This window comes from Erpetoichthys calabaricus, chromosome 6 (assembly GCF_900747795.2).
Source record: "Erpetoichthys calabaricus chromosome 6, fErpCal1.3, whole genome shotgun sequence".
NCBI lineage: Eukaryota > Metazoa > Chordata > Cladistia > Polypteriformes > Polypteridae > Erpetoichthys > Erpetoichthys calabaricus.
The window spans coordinates 162,630,064-162,649,680 of NC_041399.2; the positions used below are offsets into that span (position 1 = coordinate 162,630,064).

Sequence of the window (19,617 nt, forward strand, 5' to 3'; positions counted from 1 at the left end):
ACATGCCACAACAGTTTTTTTTTTTTTTTGCTTAGAAACATTTCTCATTCCTTAGTGGTGACTTAAAGTGTTAGGTTTAATTAACTACACCTGATTCCTGTACATCACAAGACTGAAGGTTCTACTCAGATTGTCACAAGACAAAATAAAACAAAAATTTGAGGGCTTACTGTAGCAGTAATAGTACTGAAAATCTGGGCAAACTGTACACATGTGGAGATTCTTTTATGGGAATTATCTGTTATGGAATCTGAGCACATTTCTAATTAGGTTTTAGTATCATCCGCAAGGTGCATAAGCCAAAAACAGCTTAAGGTTACAGAGATCACAGAGATTTTTATTTCCATTGTAATGTGCAGAGAGAAAGTTCTTAAATTAACATGCCCAGTGGTTTCTGCAATGCACAATTTCCAAAAGTATTCTAACTTATCTTATACCCACATTTAAATGCAAGTTTTGTTTTTTTTTTTTTTTTAATTATTTTATAACATGTTGTGGCATGCAAAGAACTCTATTTTAGCAGAAACCACCTGAAGGGCAGACATTTTTATTATTGACACTTTGTTTTAATGCCAACAGTATTTTATATATTAATATAAAATACCTTATGTATTTTTATTAAGAAAGCACACTGCAGGTTTGAAATGTTAAGATGCATCTCTCTGTCTATTGCAAATTATTGATGACTTAACAGTTTAGACAAAATGGCCACAGCTGCAGAAACTTTAACACTGTTCTTATATTCTTTGGCACAAAAGTGCACTTTGATTAAAAATTTACTCATGAATTTTCTGAATAGCATTGGTAGATAGGATGATTTAACCAATCAAACTGATAGCATATTGGACATTGGACTCCACATGAAAATGAGCAAGAATATATGCAAATGCCAGAATAGCACTAATAAAAAATTTAAAATGAGATAATCTGAGGTCCAGTGCTTGACAATATGATATAAAAGCTTTTAAATTATATTAATTTCTAGTGAAGAAAAAGTGGTGCTGCCTCTTAAGCCAGGTGCTTGTGATTAAAGCCTTGCACACATTAATGAAAAGCACTGGTGGCACACACTAGAGGTCAACAGCTAAAACATCCATCCATCCATTATTCAACCCACTATATCCTAACTAAAGGGTCACGGGGGTCTGCTGGAGCCAATCCCAGCCAACACAGGGCACAAGGCAGGAAACAAACCCCGGGCAGGGTGCCAGCCCACCGCAGACAGCTAAAACAATTTCAGCATTTGGTTATGAAAAATATACAAAATAAATAATTTATAATGATTAATAATTATAATATTCTCAAAGCTGTTTAATCAAATTTAAATTGGCAGGAGGTTGGAACCTGGGCACTATAAAGGAAACAACCCTTGACAGGGTGCCAGTGCAACATATGGCCAACTCATATATACACCTATATTCATATAGGTTCAAATCCCATGCCTGAGTTTTGTCTGTGTGAAGTTTACATGTTCTCCCAATGTCTGAATGTGCTTTAAGCAGATGAGCCAGCCTTTAGAATGGGGCTTTAATTGCTATGTATTGTAAAAAAATGTGTACTAGAATCATAAATATGATTAGATCAGGCCAAATTTAAATGATGAGCTTCAACAAAACACATTTAATAAATGAGGTGTTAAATTGGTTTATGGTGTTGATTTACTACTCAGATTTTAATTTACATTTGTGTTTATAATGTAAATGTGCACTGCTATGTGTTCATTAATTAAACAGAATCAATGTTTTAATAATGAACGAAGACTGCTAATAATTGTATATGTAAACTGGAGTAGAATCACAATTATAATAGCTGTATTAGAAATAGATAACAGAAATAACAGTCTTAAACTTTGATTAAAGCTAGCACTTGGACCCAAGGTTACAAATAAGGCTAAATCTGGAGAAAGCATTGAAACTCTAGCAATGTTATAATATATTTAATAATGTAAAGTTTCAATTCTTTATTTCCTTCAATTAGCCTCCCAAAACATTTCATTTTTAACAAACTACTTAAGAACAACTACTTTTGAAACTGCCTCTAAAGCCTAAATACAGCCCACCCAAGTAAAAATCCCAGAAAGAATAGGCATATGATGATTGTGAAACATTTGAGATTTACTATACACAGGCAAATAATCAAGTCTAGAGTGGAAAGTGCTTGAGCAACTAGCAGTATCACTCTCCTATGTTTTCTTGAACATAACTCACTGAATTTTACATTAAAGACAAATATTTCTCATAACTGCCAACAGTTATAACTGATTCAGATTTATGTCACATAAAATTATCACTTTTTTAGTATTACAAAGGATTTGATGTAGGACAGCTATATCCTGCATTATATGGCTTTAAACTGTTGTGCTACATTGCAGATGCATCTTAAATATTAATAAAACTACTGGGATACAAGCTGGGGACCATTCCAGAATATCTGCTTTTCTTGTTATTGTATATTTTACCAAATATCAGTCCTACGGTGTTGGAAGATACCAAACAGCATGAAATAAATTCAATTTTCTTACTACCTACAGCTCACATACCTGTCCATGAATTTAATCCAAACAGGCATAGTTGCATTCTACCAGGAAGTGGCACTGGCTAGAGATAATCTTAGGGGAGGAATTTTCAATAGTCCAGTCTGAAACCTCTTTCAATGGCTTAGGACGACTCATGTTTCCCTAATTTGGTAACTACACTTAAAAACCTATGAAACACTGGCCTAGACATGTTGTGAAACCAAGGATTATGATTAATATCTTACTCTTTCTGTTAGTTGAGTCTAGACAACATGGTTGAAGGATCACTACTCTTGAGAGAGCAAAAGACCAAACTTTATGGAGTGCATAAAGCAGTCAAAAAGTTATTTCTTTCAGCAGCAGCAAGTTTCTATTTTGTATGCCATCAATGTTTTATCTACTAATGGCATATAAACTACTCTACTTTAAAAGGCACTTAAGGGTTAGGGGGTGATGTGACATTTGAGATCACCAGCAAGCAACAGTGTGCAGCAGTTTTAGTACTTTGGGGTTACTCTTGATCCCTGGGGAGAGCAATCATTCTTAGGGAGTACACAGGTTGGAGTCAGGCAGAAGAGGACAATGAATGGCATAGCATGTCGATATACATTATGGGAGTTGTTGTTTTACTACCTGCTGGACAGAGATGTACTTCTGCTACCATGTTTTGGTACCTTGAGAAGAGCAGGTCAGCAAAGTACACAACAATTTGATGCTGGTAGGTGCTGTGTACTTGTCTGTCCATATAATATGAATTCTTAACATTATAAAGATTCACATAAGACTCTGCAAGGTGCTTGAGTATACTTGCATATTGGTTAGTCCTGCAACTAGCATATGCAGTCATATTTGCATATTAGCAAAAGAATAAATAAAATTGCAGGTGAAAGTTGAAGGAATGTATGGCAACACAGTTGTCCTTTTTTCCAGAAAAAGCAAACTATGCACTTTTTAAAAAAGAGATGCATATATTCTGTGTAGCTTGCAGGACTACTGTTCAGAATATTTTGGCTCAGCCTGTTTTCCAAAATGAAAATTACATTCCAAAATGAATACTGGTATCCCAAGGCCAGAACCCCAATAATGACTATAATACTGTAATACATATGTATAGGTAAAATTATCTTAAGCATTATGGAAAAAGAACTGAGAATACCTAATTCTGTACATTAATTATTTATAAATATATGTATGAACTGCATTTTGTCTTTGATGTTCTTCTTCTTCTTCTAAGCTTGTTTTTTTAATTGTAAAAACTAGGATTAAATTAACATTTCTTATGTGGCAGCAAGGACCCTGAGTTCAAAGAAAATTATAGCCCATTTCTGCAGATTGGAATGAGAAATAAAAGTGATAAAACTTTTGGAAATTTATTATTAACAAGAGACACATTTCCTAATCAGAATGAGTGCAAACATTCAAACCCCATGCCCTGTTCCAATACTAAAAGCAAGCATATGTTGGGTATAAGTTAGATTTTGCTCTAAAATAGCTGAACAATGCAGTTACTTCTTTTCTCTATTTCAGAATGTATTGCAGGCTGATGGTGCTTACTTATAAACATTCTTTTCTCAATTTGCTCTAACCATTTTTTCTACCCAAAGATGAATAACTAAGTCTTTGAAGTCACAGTTTAAAATTCTGGATGTCATACTTAAAATCAATAATTTGATACGGAGTCTTTTGAACGGATCTTCAGTGCAGTTTTCAGCATGTGCAATTTTCTACTCATTTTGCACTCACACAACTTAAAAAGAGATTTTACCCAGAGACTGATGACTAAGGTGGAATCTTTAACACACTGGGTACACATATTCTCTTCAATGCTTTTATGCTAGTTTCCTGCCATCACATTCACATAAACCAACAAAAACATCTTTTTGCCAGTTATGCTTTGTTCAGGTTAACAATACAGGGACATTCTACTTCGGCGCATAGCTTCACTAATCAAGTAAGCAGGGCTCAGCTCAGGTTCTTCAGTCATTATGACAATATTTTGCCATTCTCCAGTCTGGCTAGACTTTTTGATAGTGTCCACAACACAGAGAGCATACAAACAATCTTCAAAGGTGGCTGCCATGGTGAGAGGTCTTACATCCCATGTGCGCCTATCTTCTTGGTCCTGAAAAGCTTTTCGCACAGCCTGTACCATTCGAATTGTGCCAGTGAGGTATGGTGAGGGTATGTCACTGAAGGCTTTCTCTGGCAAGGAAGTGTTCCCCAATGTTGTTGAGTCCTTTAAAAGAAGTTCCCTTTGGGCAGCATTATTTTTCTGTCCATAAAGATCAGTTCCACTGACCATTAGTCTTCCAACAGAACCTACTACTATAACCTCTTGTCTAAATTCCCCAGGGACATTAAAATTTAATGTAACTGTGCAACATGCACCTCCTTCCAGAATCATCTGAAATGTACAAAAATCATCGCTGGTGATTTGCCGAATACCCTTGATGTGATCAGTCTGCTTGACAAAGGTCTTGAGGAAGCCGTGTACTTTACAAGCTTTCTGGCCAGTTAAGAAGGTCAACAGATCAATGATGTAACTTCCAACAGAATGTAAACCCCCACCTCCCATTAAGTCATCACAGCTCCAATTGTACTTTTTTCCGAGCAGACTTCCACTATGCACCTGTGCCTCACAAACCAGAAGTTCTCCCACATATCCCTCTTCCACCAGCTGCTTCATCTTGACAAATGAAGGTAGAAATCGTAGCACATTGCCCATGATGCTCATCAATTTGGGGTAGTAATGGGCTGCAGACATCATTCGAAAAGCATCCAATGGGGTGGCTGTTCGATCACAAATAACATTCTTGCCGATGCCTACAATAAAACACCAAGAAAAAAAAACAGTCAGAGGCGAAAGCATACTGCATTGCACAAGGCTGTAATTGAAATCAGATACATTGATAGATAAAAAGAACATTTTGTGCATTTTGTATTGCATTTAGATATCTATAATTTACATAATCACTTTTTGTTCCAAGAGTTCATTAGAAAACATGGATGGAATTTAAAAGCAAAATGTCATCAGTATTTTAATCCTTATGCTTCTTGAATAGTAATTGTTCATGAGCTGGGCTTGAAGAAAATTAGCCTTATCCCAAATTTTAAAAGGGACTGTGGGATGGCACAACAACAACTGCTGGGTTGCAATTTAAAGAGTTCTCCTAGTATTCAATTATCTTTGCAAATTTAATAATAATAATTCTTTGCATTTATATAACGCTTTTCTCACTACTCTAAGCGCTCAGCAATTGCAGGTTAAGGGCCTTGCTCAAGGGCCCAACAGAGCAGAGTCCCTATTGGCATTTACAGGATTCGAACCGGCAACCTTCTGATTGCCAGTGCAGATCCCTAGCCTCAGAGTCACCAATTTGAAGTAAAGACACCAGTAACCAGACATATGATAGCTGAAACTCTGGTCTGAAAGATGGATATCTTTAATAGGTAGAAGGTAAATGCATAGACTGGAACAATTTCTGTTTACTACAGACAACATTGTATTATTGACAACCATCTGATCTGCAAAGCTCAGCATGATACACCAACAGTACCCACTGTGACTGATGCACTCTAAACATGTTTGTTATACGCTCTTCAATTGGATGAATGAATTGTGAATTACAAAAAAATCTGTGCCTGAAGCGCTATCTGTATTCCTAAAAGCTTGCCTGTCTCCTCTTCATTAATGCTTGAGTAGTGCATTTATTGAGTAGTGTATACAGTGTATATTAATGGCACTGTACATTCTTTCCTAACAGCCTAAGTAAACATCTATAAAGCACCTTTAAAGTGCTGATGTCATCACGTGCAAGCTAATGCAGCCATGTTCACTTTGCCAAGGACAATATGCTAGTGCCATGTATTAAAAAAAATGAAAGAAAACAATACTCTTAACTAGCAGCGATAATACCTAAGTTGTCTAAAGCATGTTGAACAAAATAACAGAGCAACAAAAATATGGAAAGTCAATTAGCAAGAAATATCATATGACAAAATGAGTACAGGTCTTACATTTTTGTTTTTATGTATTTACTTAATGTGCTATTGTTGATGTAATTTTCTTCAGTAAATGTAGTGCTGATTCACACTGCATCTTTATTCTTTTGTTTTAATTAATTTAATATGCAAACAATTGCCCGGGGTTTGTTCCCTGCCTTGCGCCCTGTGTTTGCTCCCTGCCTTGCGCCCTGTGTTTGCTGGGATTGGCTCCAGCAGACCCCCCGTGACCCTGTAGTTAGGACACAGCAGGTTGGATAATGGATGGATGGATGGATGTAAACAACTACTGCAGCTGTTTGCCTCATTTTGAGTTGACATGCTTTTTAAGATTCAGAACCATTACCTATATTTTTCTTAACCAGCAGCAAAACAATAATAAGATCCAAATGGAGTCAACAGATGATCAGCTAGCTTGATCCCATTTGTACCTGTGTGTCCATTATACAAACGCTGCCTCAAATAAAGCATTTCAAAGTAAAAAAGAGAATGTCTGAGAAGCACTGATCTGTTTTGGTCCATAAAACATTCAGATGGTACTCTCATTAAAAAAATGAACAGTTTTGGAAGTGTTTGGTGTGTCAGAATGAGAGCACTAAAGGGCTAAATAATTAAATAAATCACTAACAACAAGAATGGGCTTCTAATTAAGAATGACAAGAGCAAAACTGGTGGCATTGAGTCCTGAGAGCATGCTAGTCATCTGTTGGCTTGCTTTGCATCTGATTATACATTTAGCTGTTAGTTATGGGGGAAAAACAGTCAAGAGATCTAAATCTTAAAAATCAAATCTATTAAAATTACAGTAAAAAAATGTATTTTTTCCTTTAACTGCAGTAATTGGTTACAAATTGAGAAAATAGCTGAAACAAAAACCTCCAACCACTGCAGCCTATCAGGATTTGAGCTTGAAATCACTACATTTGACATTGATAAGCATTTTGCAATAAAGTTATCTCTTAAACAGATAAAATACTCTTTTTTTTCTTTCTTTATCTACACTTGCATAAGGACACTGTTTTTCAGATCAAAACTATAAAGGAAATGTAGCTTGAACCCAATAAATAAAATACCATTCAGGAAAGGAGGAAAATAAAGATTTGGCTAACACTGCGTACTCATCTTGTGGGTCATTCACACAAGTACAAATTTCTCAATACTTTGCACAATTGACAATAAAATTAAACTTAAAACCTATATATCTGACTCGGCACAATGGTTTACGCCACATCTTCAAAGATTCAAAGTCCTGGGGCCTCATGTATAACGCCGTGCGTAGAGCTCACACTATAAAATGGCATAAGCACAAATGCGGGAATGTGCGTATGCACAGAAAAATCCAGATGCAGGAATCTATACGTAAGCAAACTTCCACGTTCTTCCGCTACATAAATCCCGAACATGAGTGAAAAGTAACGCACGTGCACGTGCCTTCTGTCCCGCCCCAACTCCTCCCAGAATTACACCTCTTTGAATATGCAAATCAATATAAATAGCCTTCTGTGAAAAGACAATGGGAAAAGCATGGGGGAAAATATAAGAATTTCAGCAAATACCAAGTGGAGGCCAAGGAAAAACGTACTATTTGTTGGTTTAAACAGTGGTATAATCAACAAAAGGAAGTTGATCGAGTGACAGAGTGTCGGAGAAGCTCGAAAGCTCAAGTTGACAAAGTCGCACAGTGCCTGAAATAAAAAAGAAATCACATATCAAAGTCGCCGTGAAAAGGTGAGTCGTAGCCCACCATCTGAGTGTCATATGAAAGCTTATTAGGGTACAGACAAAAAAAATAGGCGCACAGTTGGAAAAAAGCATGTAATGTCAACTTTAATCTTGAAACTTCCACTTTAATCACGTAGTTTATTTTGCCATTAAAGTAGAGAATCATAAACTTCATCTTAAAATCGTTTAAGTTACTAGTTTCTCAAATCCCACTGTAACTAAAGTAGCACGTTAAATGCTTTGTTCTGTATTTGATCTTCTATGTGCTCTATGTGTGTGAATCACTACCTGCTTCTTAAACGGGCTTTCTCTTTCTCCGACAGGACACATAATCCATCACATTCGTGATATTACAGCTCTCTGAATAATTGAAATACTGAGATGTATACATGATATCTTTTTCATGATGATAGGAATGAAAGCATGTTATTAAATATGGGAACACGGTGGCGCAGTGCTTGTTCATGTCTCACGCAAGAGGCTTGCTGCGCAATTATTTAAATTAGATTATTTAAATTAAGTTAAAGTTTTATCTGTATAATATAATCAACATATTTTGCTGCATTTCATCTTAAAAATGATATCGTCATCATATGTAAATACGCGCTTTATAAAGTGGCTCAGGTTGTGCAATATTATAACTGTAGTGCAAGTTTACAGTGAGGTAATTGTACTTATAAGTACAAACAGTTCTACAAGGAGCACTTGATGGACTGATTGAGTGCGTTTATAGTTCTTGGGATGAAACTTTTTCTAAACCGCGAAGTCCATATAGGAAAGTCTCAAGCGTTTTGCCGTGGCTAAGGCAGCATCTGCTTCATGCTGTATACCGATAATTCTCTTTCCAATCAGCTGCTGCTATGATTCCCCACTCAGATACAGTGATATAAATATTCCGAGTGGTGCAGTGAGAGTAATATGGTAAAAGATGATCTGCTGTGGAGGGCGGCACGGTGGCGCAGTGGTAGCACTGCTGCCTCGCAGTTAGGAGACCTGGGTTCGATTCCCGGGTCCTCCCTGCGTGGAGTTTGCATGTTCTCCCCGTGTCTGCGTGGGTTTCCTCCGGGCGCTCCAGTTTCCTCCCACAGTCCAAAGACATGCAGGTTAGGTGGATTGGTGATTCTAAATTGGCCCTAGTGTGTGCTTGGTGTGTGGGTGTGTTTGTGTGTGTCCTGCGGTGGGTTGGCACCCTGCCCGGGATTGTTTCCTGCCTTGTGCCCTGTGTTGGCTGGGATTGGCTCCAGCAGACCCCTGTGACCCTGTGTTCGGATTCAGCGGGTTGGAAAATGGATGGATGGATGGATCTGCTGTGGAAACCCTTAACGGGAGCAGCTGAAAGAAGAAGATGCAGTGACAGTAACAACGCTAAAGCAGTTATGGTATTTGGAATACTATGGCTATTCCCTGGACCATTATATTGCTGCAGGTTAATTACAATCAGATGCATTACACTAATAAACAATATGCAGTTAGTTTCAGTATATTTATAAAGCCGCGTCAGGAATGTGGATCTAAGAAAGAAAGGGTGACCACACAGGAACAGTAGCACTGCACTGCTTTGACGCTGGGTGCCGCCAGTCTGCAAAAACGAGCGGAGAAATTGCGTACGCCAGGGTATGAGGTACCATGGAAATGTGCGTGGCTTTATGCCAAGTTTAGGTTTTAAACATCGTGATTTGAGCGGGGAAACGTTCGTATGCAACATTTCTGTGCGTACGCACTGTTTATACATGAGGCCCCTGGTTACTGTCTTTATGAGGTATGTACATTTTCTCAGGCATTTGAGCGTTTTCTCTGGGTGCTTACATTGGCAAATGAGTATGTCCTGTGATGGACTGACACTCTACCTGGGATTGGTTCATGCTGAAACAACCATAACCCCAAAATCAACTAAATTAATTATAGAAAATATATAAACATCAGCACATCTTTCACATGTCACAGCATATTTACTGACAAATTACACTCATGTACTATGTACTGTATTATGACCACTAATTCATTTTCCAAAAGTTATTCTACCATAAGGCAGCAAAGTGCTGCAACCTAATATGAAAGAAGGAGGCTCAAAGCTGGAATCAGTGCTGAATGTGTACAGACTCACATACAAACAGTCATTCTAGACAAATAACCAAATATGCATTTAGACAAATAACCAAATAGGCATTTATTGGTAATACAGTACAGTTATTACAGGGAAAACTGCCTTCCCTGAAAAATAACATACAAATAAAAAGAGAAAGGGGTAACTACTTAAACATATTTGGCAGCTGGGGTGGGATCTGAACCCAGGCTGCTGTAGCTGTGATTCTCTGAATAGCCCCTTAGACTGAAGAAATGTTTAGAACACACTAGGGGGCTCCGCCCCCTGCTCGCTTCGCTCGCCAACCCCTGGTGTTGGGAATGACAAAGAGCGTGATGTATGAATGAGATATAGAATAGTGTGAAGGTGTAGATGATGCAAATAGAAAGCAAACAATAAAGTGTGTGGCACAGTGTAAAGGTTTATTGGAAAATTTCTTTGTACACGCCGTTTAAGTGTAAAAGGTAATTCCAGGTCAGAACTTGTAATGTCAATGAAGATGGTTATTGTTGTGATCAGAGTCAAGTTTGTCAGAGCTTAGAAAGAGTTGTGTCTCTCCAGGAAGTAATGGAATGACTTGGGTATTTATGTTTTCCACATTAATATTTTTTGGACATAATATAGTGCGTTGTGTTAAAAGGGGCATTTGGTCTAATGAGATTGCTGTTCCAAATCTGTCTGTAACTAAGTCGTCGCAGATAAAGGCTTGAGGAATTGTAATAATATGTGGGTGAAGTCCATCTGTATTGGTGAGTGTACCATCTCCCAGTTGTAATAAGCAATTGTTATGATCTGGTTCTGGACATCGTATGTTTTGTACTAACTGTATCTTTTGAAAGCAATGCCAATTGTCTGCGTATTTTAAGGTGCACTGAACAATAGCTGAGCGCATGGCATGTGGAAGAATAGCTAAGCACTGTCTAAAATCTCCTCCTAATAACAGTACCTTTCCTCCAAAGGGAATATTATTATTCATAAACGTTTGTAGAAGTTTATGAATGGTGTTGAGTAAGTGATTGGATGCCATTGTACATTCATCAATAATTAACAGTTTTGCAAGACGGATGTCACGTGCAGTGCCACCGTTAATGTTCATAGTGGATACCGATTTGTAGGATCTAATGCAGTTGATAAAGATTTCACTTTCAGGTACATCGTTAGTTAGAAGCTTCTGTAGATATTCAGGATATGAATGTAAAGGAGGCAGTCTAATTTGACCCTTTTGACAACAACGTGTAAATGTATTACTTGTATTGCCAGTTGTTTCTTCAGGGAAGTGAACTGAATGACAATGATTGCAAATGACATTCATTAATCCGAATGAATTTTCCTGGTGTATGTTTTGCTTGTGCCGTTTGAGAGGCGCGTTGTTGTATGTGTAGTATTTGGGACGTGTTGTTTTGGCGCTGTAATCGATTTGCCTGTGCTGTGTGAGAAGCCCGTTGTAGCCTTCGCTGCCGTTAACGTATGTCTGAGATAGGAGGTGTTTCGTTTTGAATCCGTGCCTGTTGCGATGCAGCACTTTGATTGATAGATTGCGTCATCTGGATCTAGGATGTAGATTTGTGCATATTTGCGTTGTTGATTTGTTTCAGGGTGCACTGTTCCAATGCGATGCAGTATTTGTGCACATATGCGAAAGCAGTATGGGCCATTGCCTTTTGGTGGCCTGATATTTACTCCGGTAGATGCAAAAGCAAATGAACTATTGTAGGATCTAATGCAGTTCATAAAGTTTTTACTTTTAGGTACATCGTTAGTTAGAAGCTTCTGTGGATATTCAGGATATGAATGGAAAGGAGGCAGTCTAATTTGACCCATTTGAGAACAACGTGTAAATTCATTACTTGTATTGCTAGTTGTTTCTTTAGGGAAGTTAAGTGAATGACAATGATTGCAAATGACATTCATTAATCCTAATGAATTTTCCTGAATAGTGGACTCATTATTTAACGCGTTGTCAGCTAACGCAAGCATTTAGCAGGTGTCTGGCGTTGATGTCCGTGACGTGTATGTTTTGCTTGTGCCGTTTGAGAGGCGCGTCGTTGTATGTCCAGTATTTGGGACGTGTTGTTTTGGAGCTGTAATCGATTTGCTTGTGCTGTGTGAGAACCCCGTTGTAGTGTACGGCGTGCATTGTTTGTATTGAGCCTTGCCCGTTTTTGTATGTCGGTCAGTTGAGCTTTCTCTTTTTGGAGCCTTGCCTGCTTGTTTTCCGGCATTTGAGATGCGCGGTGTAGACGTCTGCGTTTATTTATTTTGTCCCCTCGCTGCCGTTTCTGTATGTCTGAGACGCGAGGTCTTTCGGTTTGAACTCGTGCCTGTTTCGATGCAGCACTGTGAGACGCGCCCTGCATGCGTCTACGTTCAATGTGTCTGTCCATTTGGGTTCGTTTCTGTAACTGTGTTAGTTGAGCTTTTTCGTTTTTGGAGCCGAGACATTTTTTCTTCTAGAAATATGGATAAGTAATAAGGAGTATCGCACTCACTGTTAATATGGAGCCTTTTCTGTGGTTGAACGGTTAATAGTGCCTTATTGTAATGAGATCCACCTATGCTGCATAGTGTGAATTGTGTTTGGTCCCGTTATCCGAGCGGTATCGTTTTGTACCTGTGATCGTGAATTCATGACTTGTTTGTTCTTGAGCGTGAGAAATATGGATAAGTAATAAGGAGGATCGCACTCACTGTTAATATGGAGCTTTTTCTGCGGTTGAACGGTTAATAGTGCCTCATTGTAATGAGATCTACCTATGCTGCATATTGTGAACGTGTTGAGATGACGTATGTTTAATACGGATGGTTCATTTAGAAATGGGGCTTTGTGTGTCATTTGTTATTTATGTTACTGTGGTCGTGGGTCTGAATCGTCGTTTTTGTGTATGTTTCGTGTGCTATGTCCGTAGTCTGTCCCGTTTCGTGTCCAATGTGCTTTGTGTGGTGCTCGCGGCTTCTTTTTTTTTGTGTGCTAGGGGCTTGTTGAATCCTCCTCTTTGTGTGTGTCCCGTTTCGTGTGCAATGGGATTCGTGCGCCGCTGTGTGCTTTAATGGCGTCTGGGGGGGGGATTAGTGGGGCGCGAGCGTCTTCTTTCTTTTTGTGTGCCAGGGGCTTGTTGAATAGTCCTCTTTGTGTGTGTCCCGTCCGTTGCTTGTGTGTATGGGGGGGTGCTCGTGCGGCGCTGTGTGCGTCGCCTGCGTTTGACTCCTTTTTTCTTTGCTCATTCCTTTTTTCTGTGGTCGCGGCCGCCTCTCGCACCACCTCATTTCTTGGGGTGCCTGCGCAGTACGTCTTTTTGCGGCTACGGCCCATGGCCGGATGTCCCTGCGTCCATCCGGTTTAGCATTCTCGGTTGGTAATGTGGATTCCACTTCGCATTGATTGGTCTCTCACAGAGTAGTAAAGGGATTAATGGATGCTCAACCTTGTAGCACTGTACAGGTGCCATTTGTAAGTCATTGAGTGATTCTTTTGGGTCCTTTATTATGTGGTTTAGGTCTGGTGTTTCATTTCAAGTGGCTTCATTGTCATACCATTCATGCACAGTACTGCAATAAATGCAATATACAGTGGCTCTGAATTTCTCTTATTTAATCATTCTGAGGTTAACTTCATTCTGTAATTTGGATAATTTACCTGCTTCAAGACCTATCTGTGCTTCAAGTTAAGTTTACAGATGGATGGCCTGTTATTGTGCTGAAGCATCAGTTGATACAGCACATTTGAAGTTCCTTTAATAATAACAGGTCATCCTAATTATGATGCAGCAATGCATCCCACACCACGACACTTTCTTGACTAATGTGAGCTGTGTATAATAGTGGTATCAAATAATCAAGAACCAAAAAAAAAAAAAAAAATCAGTGAGCCTGATGAGTGCCAGTTTCCACGGATACACGCTAGAGAAAGAACCACAATTGGGTGAAAACCAAATAAGCTTATGAATCAATCTCACTATCAACAATACAGATTATTGGTTGTGATTTAATTATGTGGAGACTGTTTTAGACTAACTCTCTTTTAGGTAGGTGTACTTAAAAGGGTAACTTGGGGTTTTAAATATTTTTAACCTACTGCTACAAATCTTTATCCTCCAATATTCCTACAAACAAGTAAGATGCATGCTTATAATACTTAAACTCCAGTCTAGTTAAAAATGCACTGCAGACACACTATAATTCTGTATGCTCTTTCATCAATAATACAGCAGTAGGGGCTTATTCTATGCACTGCTGAGTCAAACAGATCTGGCTGGCTACAAGCCAAAGGACTCAGCTGCCTTTATTGACTGCTCAAGCATTTGAGAGGAAAAGAGGATATTTTTATTGTTACTTGAACAAATTAATAACAACAACAACAACAACATTTATTTATATAGCACATTTTCATACAAAAAATGTAGCTCAAAGTGCTTTACATAATGAAGAAAAGAAAAATAAAAGACAAAGTAAGAAATTAAAATAAGACAACATTAATTAACATAGAATAAGAGTAAGGTCTGATGGCCAGGGAGGACAGAAAAAACAAAAAAAAACTCCACATGGCTGGAGAGAAAAAAATAAAATCTGCAGGGGTTCCAGGCCACAAGACTGCCCAGTCCCCTCTGGGCATTCTACCTAACATAAATGAAATAGTCCTCTTTGTATTTAGGGTTCTCACGGAAGGACTTGATGATGATGGTCATGCAGACTTCTGGCTTTTAATCCATCAATGTTGGAACAATCACATAAGCTGTGCTATGACTGCTCTCCCCACCCTATATAAATAAAACAAAATCTATGGCACATGCAAGGTTACATAAATGTAACTTTGGTTAAGAAACAAAGCTCCTATTTCACAAATTAAATGGCAGCTCATTCTCTACCTGTTTTTTTATTTATGGAAACTGAGATAGGATTGCTTGTTCAGAGATTTACATATCCAGACCAATTATTATAATCCATGCCTCGTATGAAAATCTTTCAGCTGTGGCTTTCTGACCTTCTTCTTCAATGAAGAAAATGAAGACATTAAATACTCCTATTTGAGAAACTGTTTTGACAAAAATGTTTTAGATACAACACATGGACAAGTATGTCTGCTTCTCTTTTATTAATTATACAATAATGCTTCTTGATGGCATGTGTTCTGTAGGATTAAAAAGCAATCATAAGTACGTGTTGATTATTACTATGTCATCTACTGTATTTACTCTCTCCATATTTTCACATGCTGTAGTTAAAAAAGTTCCTTTGTTTTTTGTGTTACATTGCTATTAATAGCCTTAAAATTTTTTTGCAATTGCTTTATCATGTATATATGAAATATTCAATTTGTATATTGATTAGCTTGTTTTATATTGTTTGTCATAATTCTTCTACTTTGTTTTGCAACAAAATAATCCATGACATACCAACTTCCATCTGTAAATGCATTATGTAGTAGAAAACTAATTGTTGTCCTTCAGAGATACTGATCGTCTCAGTAGGAAACCTGTATTTCATCCCTCTACCAAATCAGTGTAACTGGCAAAGGCTGAAAAAATTACTAATGAGGAAACAAAACAAGAACAAAACTTGCCTCTACAGCAACTGAATGGCATTTGGCATACACAAAGGGACACAGAGGAAAGGTTATATATATGGTGTTCACAGATTTGTTTTTCCTCAAGTGCCCACAGGGGTGCAAATTTCGTTCCAACAGGAAACAGCAAGAACAAAAATCTTTAGAGAAGGCTGAAAATTAGGAGATGTAAAATGCCTGCATTCTGCGCTACCTAGAGGGAAAAAAACAACTGTGACCAACTTTAAAAAAACACTTCAAAATGTACAGTGAATAAGCAAAAGAACCCGTCTAAGTAACCATTTAAGCTGCCAACTTGCTCTGTTTCAACCAGTATACACTATTATAATTGTATCCAAAAACTATTTGCATCTTTCAGTTATTGTATTAGCTTTGTCACTGAGCTAGCAGTCAAAATCAACAAGTTAGGTGAAAATTGTTAACTTTGGTGTTGGATGAATTGAATTTAATTTTGTTAAGTTTGCCTTGATTGTATGGAATGTTATATGCTTTAAATTCAATAAAAGTAAAAAAAAAATAGAAAGAAAATTTTTAACTTTGTGCTGTTTGTCTGTGCATGTAGTGTACACTTAAAAAACACTAACAGTAACTTCATTCAACTTCAATGGCACTTCATTGTTCTTAGTTCATGTAGTGAGATAGCACCTACCCTGACTTTAAGAGGGTTAATGCAGGCTGGAGTCAATCCATCTAAGGACAGCATTTCAAAGCAGATCAGACAGTGGTTGGCAGCACATAGGTTTATGTTTTGTATACAACAGACTTTTGTTTACTTTCGTGTATTGAGGACCAAACTAGACAATGAAGGGAATGGTGTCTGCTTAAAATGTTGATGCAAAATTATTTATAAATTTTGTTCTGTATGCATTCTTCTTCTGCATGCATTCTTCTCTATCAGAACCTAGGAATTTATTGAGGTATCAGCAGACTTAACTTTCCTCTATCAATGTGCAGTGCAAATGAAAAACATTATGATCAAATGATCTGATTATAATCAATCAGAACATTTTGTATTGACAATTTTCATGTAGCAAGGAAAACACAAAATATAATCATAGTACCATAATCTATACATATTAATAAAAGGCAAAGCCCTCACTGACTCACTGACTGACTGACTGACTGATTGACTGACTGACTGACTGACTCACTCATCACTAATTCTCGAACTTCCCGTGTAGGTGGAAGGCTGAAATTTGGCAGGCTCATTCCTTACAGCTTACTTACAAAAGTTAGGCAGGTTTCATTTCCAAATTCTACGCGTAATGGTCATAACTGGAACATATTTTTTGTCCATATACTGTAATGGAGGAGGCGGAGTCACGTATCGCGTCATCACGCCTCCTACGTAATCACGTGAACTAAAAACAAGGAAGAGATTTACAGCATGAGTCAAACGCGGGAACGAAGGTAAATGACGTTAATTTTTGACTGTCTTTTAATACTGTGTAAGCATACATATTAACACATGTGCAATTAAACGTGTGCATTTACGGGGTGATTTCTCAGGCTTAAAAGCTCGCCTTTTATCAAACGCGGGAACAAAGGTAACTGACGTTGTTCACTGTCTTTTAATACTGTGTAACCATACATATTAACACATGTTCAATTAAACGTGTGCATTTACGGGGTGATTTCTCAGGCTTAAAAGCTCGCCTTTTACTAAAAATGTAAATGCAAAACTATTTTCAATCAGTTTATTGAAACGCTCCCGTTAAGGATTGCAATAACATATTCGCGAGATAAAAGAACGAAGTAGGGGGAAATGCAGGAAGAGCCGCAAACAGCGAAGAACAAAAAATTAATTAAACAATTGAGAAGGGAGCGAGTGAAGCATACAAGCATGTTCATAAGGGAAACAAAGCACGGTGTAAAACGTAAGTTTAAATTAAGTTTATAGAAACGCTCCCGCTGCGGATTGCAATAACATATTCGCGAGATAAAAGTTTAATGAGAAGACACGAGGTATAAACGAACCACACGCCGTGGCGCAACGTTAGGGGCAACAGTTTCAACCATTCTATGATCTGCTTCTCGCAACTGAAAGACGGCACATGGCGAATGTTAGCCGACTTGCTGACCGCAACGTTAGGGGCTTCAACTCTGGCGCTGACGCCACATCTCAGTGCCAACAGTTTAAAGACTCTACTTAAAAGACCCGCCCTCCTCACTGGACAGTTAAAAAGACCAATCAAACTAACGATGACATCAAGTATTACCCAATCAAAAGTAGGAAAGGAGGCATCTTCATAAAATGCGTGTGGGATGACTTGCATGAGACGCTGCTTTAAAAAAAATGATAAAAAAAATACGGGACAAATCCCGTCCCGTATTGATTCAAAACGGGACGCGCAATTTCATTCTCAAATGCGGCACGATTCCGTATTTTAAAGGACGGGTGGCAACCCTACAGTGCCAGGTAACCACCCATACAATCAGATTGTGATTCAGACTAGGAATGCAATGAATGTAATTACCCCGATCTACATACAAGGCGAAAGTCTTCCAACATTCAAAGATGATGGTTTGGGATAAGTACACCATACAACATAAAAGAGCTTATGAAGCCTTGAACCGAAAAAAGCAAGATCTCAGAGATCGTAAAAAAAAAAATAGGAGGTAATGTCGTTTTACTCACTGTAGATTTTAGTCAAACATTACCAGTTATTCCACGAGGGAGACCAGCAGATGAACTCAACGCGTGTTTAAAATCCATGCTTCTCCCACACTCGGTTATATGTCGCGTGTTCTCGGGTAGGTACACCAAAAAAAATATACATTTAAGCATGTAATGGGCAAACAAAAAATGAGGTATACCCGAAGGCACTGCAGTAGTACTTAATTTAACTTTACTTCTTAAATGTTAATGTTTTACTGTTTAATAATTTATATGCTTCTTATATGTTGTTCAAATTCTTTTATCAAAATACCAGTGACAGCGCAATGCACGATAACATGGAGTGAATACACCATACGCATCCGCCCACGGCCGCCCTGGTGTGCGCAGATAGGAGTTGATTCTACAATAAAATAAAATAAAGATAAAAAGAGTAATACAATCATCACCCATAAAGCGAATAGTAGACGTGACGTACTATATGTGTACCAGATTTCAAGTCAATAGGTGAAAAGGTTTGCGAGCTACAGGTGATTTAAAATCCTGGACAGACACACAAATTGCCACGGTAGCAAATTACAGAAGAAGATTTTACTGTTTAATAATTTATATTTACATGAAATGTGCTTCTTATATATTACTTCATATTCTCATATGATAATGATGTTAATGTTTATATTGATTTCTATGTTATTGAAACTGCATGTATGTGTGTATATGTATGTATATGTATATATATATATATATATATATATATATATATATATATATACTAGCAAAATACCCGCACTTCGCAGCGGAGAAGTAGTGTGTTAAAGAGGTTATGAAAAAAAAAGGAAACATTTTAAAAATAACGTAACATGATTGTCAATGTAATTGTGTTGTCATTGTTATAAGTGTTGCTGTCTTTTATATATATATATATATATATATATTATATATATAATATACACACACACATAAACATTTATATACATATACATATATATACATATCTACATATACACATCTACATATATATACACACATACATAAACACACACATAAGACTTATTGACTGAAACGGGCTTTCACGAAAAAAGTTAGGGCTTTGCTACAGGATACACCCTCCACAAGTT

General features: G+C 37.6%; 1 protein-coding gene across 1 annotated transcript in view; it reads right to left on the reverse strand.

The window, feature by feature from the left end:
• Window positions 1–2,014: 2,014 nt before the first annotated feature.
• The window catches only part of gfod1 (glucose-fructose oxidoreductase domain containing 1), a 176,715-nt gene continuing 159,112 nt past the window's right edge, over window positions 2,015–19,617 (reverse strand). Inside the window, exon 2 of the mRNA XM_028804068.2 lies at window positions 2,015–5,338. Within this exon, the coding sequence (XP_028659901.1) occupies window positions 4,419–5,338 (920 nt within the window). The 3' untranslated portion in view covers window positions 2,015–4,418. The remainder of the gene's footprint in view (window positions 5,339–19,617) is intronic.